Source organism: Oratosquilla oratoria, chromosome 44 (genome assembly GCF_046742065.1).
Source record: "Oratosquilla oratoria isolate Oo_2021 chromosome 44, ASM4674206v1, whole genome shotgun sequence".
Classification (NCBI taxonomy): Eukaryota; Metazoa; Arthropoda; class Malacostraca; order Stomatopoda; family Squillidae; genus Oratosquilla; species Oratosquilla oratoria.
The window spans coordinates 14099527-14104526 of record NC_134820.1 but is presented as its reverse complement, the minus strand read 5'-3'; the positions used below and the strand labels follow the sequence as shown (position 1 = coordinate 14104526).

Here is a 5000-nt window from a genome sequence, read left to right as displayed (position 1 = left end):
TAATTCCTAAAGGACCTACCCAAGCTTGAAGGGAGCGTGGCCACCGCAGGAGAATCGGAAGCCATCGAGGAACTTCTGAAGCAGAGGCGGGTGCTCGAACGGACCGTCTCGACCCACCAGGCGCAGCTACAGAAGGTGACCCGGGCGCATAAATCCCGAGTGGCTTCCCTTGTCAAGGTAAAGTCGATCAAAAACTTATTTCATCAAGGTTGTTAATTTTTTTCATTGTATTCCAATACCAAAATCTACTCGAATTGACAATTTCACCTCTGTCAAAATCATTGAAAAAAGCATATTTGCTTCTAGTTGTCAGAGTGACTCATAAGTAACTTTACCTATTAGTCACCCTTAAAAAAATTTTACTCCTGATACCTCGTAAAAATAATATGTCTCTATTTATGAATGTCGTCATAGATGTAGCATATTCGCTTCGATATATCGAGACCCACTCAAAAAAAAAAAAAATCCAACCGATGTTTTTGTGCTTCTATAGGAGAACAAGGACCTGCTCGATTCGTGCGCGCAACTTGAGCGCGATTCTTGGCGTCTGCGTCAGACAGTGCGTCAACTCGAGAGTGTTCTGGGCGTGCCGACGTCTCGAATCTGCTCTTCCCGTGGCGGATCGGGATCAGCAGCTGGAGGAGCAGTGGCGGCAACCAAAGGACCAGTATCCCATAAGGGAAGGCGTTCCTCAAGACAACAGCTGGTGGAAACTGTAGCTCTTCAGGCAGACACCATCTCCCGCCTGCAGGCAGATCTCCGTCTTGTCAGACTGCAGGTTAATTCCGTTTTCTCTTTTAGTTAGAGGGCAGGATAGATAAGATGGGGGAGAGGGAGGGAGGGAGGGGGATTTGAGGGTTTAATGGAAGGAAAGAATGAAATGGAAGGAAGTTAGAGTTATGATAGATGTGGGACAGACCCAATTGCTCGGTTATTTTTATAGTCTCTTCTCCCACCTTTATCCTAGCCCTTTGTCTTTCCCAGTCCTCCCCTCACTTTCCCTTGTTTCTCGTTCTTCTCCTTCCTCACACCCCCTCCAATTTCTCTCTTCACTGTGCATGGATAGAACTGCGAGAGACTTAAAGGAAAGGACAAGAATTAGATTAATGCTTGAGGAAGGAACAAGGTCATGGAGCATATATCACATAATGTTTGCTGATGCTGATGTGTTAATACGAGGTATAAGGGTTGGTAACAACGTTTGGACAGAGTTGTGAGTGGAAGCAGTTAAGTGTTAAACTCGACAGTTAAAAAAGGAGATGAATATAGAAAAGGAAATCAATTGGCAACCAAATCAAGAGAAGTAATGGTACTTTAGGTATTTAGGGATGGATTTGGTATCGGATGGAGGAATGGACTGGGGAATGAAATACAGAATAACATATGCAAGGAAGACAGTTAATACTCTTAAACTATTGGGGAAGCGAAATTTAGGTTTTGGTATGAGCAAATCTAAGGATGATGGACAATATAGCAGACTCATTGATGTTCTGTTAGCTGTAGAACCTAGGATTAACGCTGTTGAAAAAGTAAAGCCGCTGAAGATAAAACGCGTACAAAGCGAAGAAAGTGAATATAATAAATAGTTTAGATCGAATAATAAAAAGAGCGTATATGGCAAGGACAGAGGGGAGAAGGGGCAGAGGGAGGCCGAAAGGGAGTGTAAAGGAGTAAGTAGGAAGGGCGGGCTCAAGTATAGACGATTTGGAGGTACCGATGCGGGACAGAAGGGAACGGAGAAGATGCAAGAGCAGAAGTGGAAGGAAAGAGGGAGAGCGGGAGGAAGGAGAATAGGAGGGGGAAAGGACAAGGTATGAAGGACAAAAGGAGGTGTACAACAGAAGGGAGTGGAAAAGGTGCAAGGGTAGGAGGAAGAAGAGAGGAAGTGGGAATAGGAGAAACAAAAATAGGAGATGAATACGTGTGATATGGGAATGCACGGATAGAAAAATGTTTAGGTGAAGTTACGTGAGACTTTTGAGAGGACGTGAGCGCCTTTCATTAGATTGTGCTGAGTTCTAAAAACCTTTGGTTTTGTACTGTTAAGGATGTTGATCCCGTTCTCCCGTCCTTCAGTTGTTTTGTTGTTTCTGAACAACCCTTATTCATGGGGAGATACTTGCTTTAGACCATCGCGGACAACCCAAACCTAACCCATGATAAATAGAAACTATTGAAATAGTATACCTCAATATACTGTAGTTTCTTTTTTAATCAAAATATTGTTTTGATAACATTGCATGAATGTAACAACGAAGAAAGATATTTTTGCATGGGTCTGACATTATAGCCAAGATTTGTGTCTCCACAATAATATTTGTGTTTATTTTTGCTTGCGGTGATTGAAATGTGTGCGTTTTTGTATCTCTTGTAAATAATGTAAATAATGTAAATAAGAGTTCCCTTATATATTTCTTCTAATAATTTTCTTGCAGGTAGAGGAATCAAAGGAAGCTAATGTATCTGAGAATGCTGATGTTCAAGAAAACACAAACAAGGAAGAGGAGAAGGAGGATTTGAATGCAGTGGAAGGAGAGAATCCAGACAAAGATCAAACGAGCGGAGGAGATGCGATTAAAGAAGAGGAGGAGGCTAAGATGTCACCCGTTGATGACAATACAATCACAGACTCTGTCTAGAGCCAAGGCCCCTGGTGCTGAAGGGAACTGTGTAATTATAAGCAAAGGTGTTTACGCATTCTGTAATCTTCACCGTGCGAATATAACTTTCGCTGATGAATATAGAATATATTTTCTATGCAGTAATCGTCTAATGATAAAGTAGCGTTTTTGTCAAATAGATTGTATCAATATTTAGAGGTTTATCCATAGTTTATATTTGGAATCTATGGATGTCAGTGGATCAGCTTATGACTGCACATTAACAGACAGAAATTTTAAGGACACGGTCCAAGATGGCAGGAGATACACATGGATCACTGGAGAAAATGTAGTGGACGAGTCGGATGGAGCAGAGAGGCATCGCACAGAAATTTCACTGGAAACCATGGAACCATGGAAAATATGAGAACCACGTCTTGTGCGTCTGGAAACATCAGAGAAGAGAACGAAATAGGAAAAGAAAACTGTGGAGCAAAGGAGAGATGAGAATAATTCAAAGTCCAGGACTGGGCCAAGAGTCCAACCTTGAACGAGGTAAGAGATGACGAGGCGTAATGTGAATGATTCTCTACCTTCGCAAATATACTCCCAGTGAGGTATATTTATGTCAAGGTACAGAAAACGGCCAGGAAACTACGGTAGTGCTGAGAAAAGGTCGAAACTCTACCTGGATAGAAAGCTTTGTATGTACGAGTATGTGTGTGTGTGTGTGTGTGTGTGTGTGTGTGTGTGTGTGTGTGTGTGTGTGTGTGTGTGTGTGTGTGTGTGTGTGTGTGTGTGTGTGTGTGTGTGTGTGTGTGTGTGTGTGTGTGTGTGTGTGTGTGTGTGTGTGTGTGTGTGTGTGTGTGTGTGTGTGTGTGTGTGTGTGTGTGTGTGTGTGTGTGTGTGTACGTGCGTGTGGGTTTCTTACGACAGTTTGGTTAATAGATCTGCTTACGGGATTCGAACTCTGGTAGCAATATCGCTGCCACCAGCTATTTGTGCCATAATAGCTGCAACGGTGAAACGATTAGAGCTATGTTGCTGCCATGCACACTGGTTGCATTGGGAGTCATAGAAAACGGACTTCGCTCCGGCAGGGTCTGCATATTTGAATTACATTGCTGCTACTAGCAATTAGTCCCATAATAGTTACAACGGCGAAGAAGATAAAAAAATTAGTGATGCCAAGCACACTGGTGACATTCAGAGGCGCCAGGCAGGATGATCCGTACTGAGAATGTAAATATTGTTGATTAACGCTTGTCTCTCCCTCTGAAGAAGATTTGCAGTCGAAACGTCAGAAATATAATGTTCCTGATCCAACCTGTGTTTTTCTACCATTTTTCTACTCATATACTAGTCAGGAATGAACTCAGACTAAGACTCCTGTGTTTCCTACTTACGTCAACCTGTCAGAATGTCTCAACATATATATGCATATGTATTTGTATATATATGTGTATATGTGTATGTATACGCACACACACACACACACACATATATATGTACATATACATACATATATATATATAAATGTATACATATATATATATATATATATGTATATATATATATATACAGTATATATATACAAGCAGCGGCTACGCCGGGTTGCTTGGCCTGTGGCGCTTCGTGCCCTGGGCTACGCCCTTTTCTGCTACTGAGATCATAAGGTATGTAAGATGTGTGAATAAAAGGACCTTAGGCGAATCATTTTTTTTTTTTTTTTTTCAGTCTCACATGTAATACGTTTTTTCCTAACCGGAGGAGATTCGTCTCCGCCGTCTGAATCTCTATCAGTGCACATACATACTGGTTCATTTACGTTTCGGTGATCTCCGTTCATCAGTGTCTCCTTGAAAACAATCACCTTCCTTTGAAACTCCTGAACAGACGCTTTCACGTTAAACGCTTTAGTGTTCGCATACAACGCAGGGAACTTGTTTCTGTGCTCATTTCTGAGTCTAGCGGCTGACTCTTTGTTCTCTTTAAACTCCCTCTTGGACACACCCTTAGTAGCTGTCAGCCACTTCCACAAATGCCTGGATCTTCGTATATAAGCGGTACCGTTTTTTCCCGCCATCTTTATCGTCGATTTTTTATATATGTTAGAGAAATATCTTAACGACTGATGAGATTTTTTATATTTGAGATTTTAGAGATCTGCGGTTTCGGGAACATAGACGGAAACTATTTATAGAAATAATTATAATATATATATATATATATATATATATATATATATATATACATATACATATATTTATATATATATATATATATATATATATATATATTATATATACATATACATATATATATATATATATACACAAGCCGCGGGCTTCGCCGGGGGCTTGGCTGCGCAAACAGCGGCCTACGGCCGCAGCTTTTAGC

At 41.1% G+C, this 5000-nt stretch overlaps 1 protein-coding gene across 1 annotated transcript in view; it reads left to right on the top strand.

The window, feature by feature from the left end:
* LOC143022282 (uncharacterized) overlaps positions 1 to 2639 on the top strand; it is a 14859-nt gene extending 12220 nt beyond the window's left edge. Inside the window, exons 5-7 of the mRNA XM_076180426.1 lie at positions 13 to 177; positions 494 to 778; positions 2436 to 2639. Of these exons, the coding sequence (XP_076036541.1) occupies positions 13 to 177; positions 494 to 778; positions 2436 to 2639 (654 nt within the window). The remainder of the gene's footprint in view (positions 1 to 12; positions 178 to 493; positions 779 to 2435) is intronic.
* Positions 2640 to 5000: the final 2361 nt, after the last annotated feature.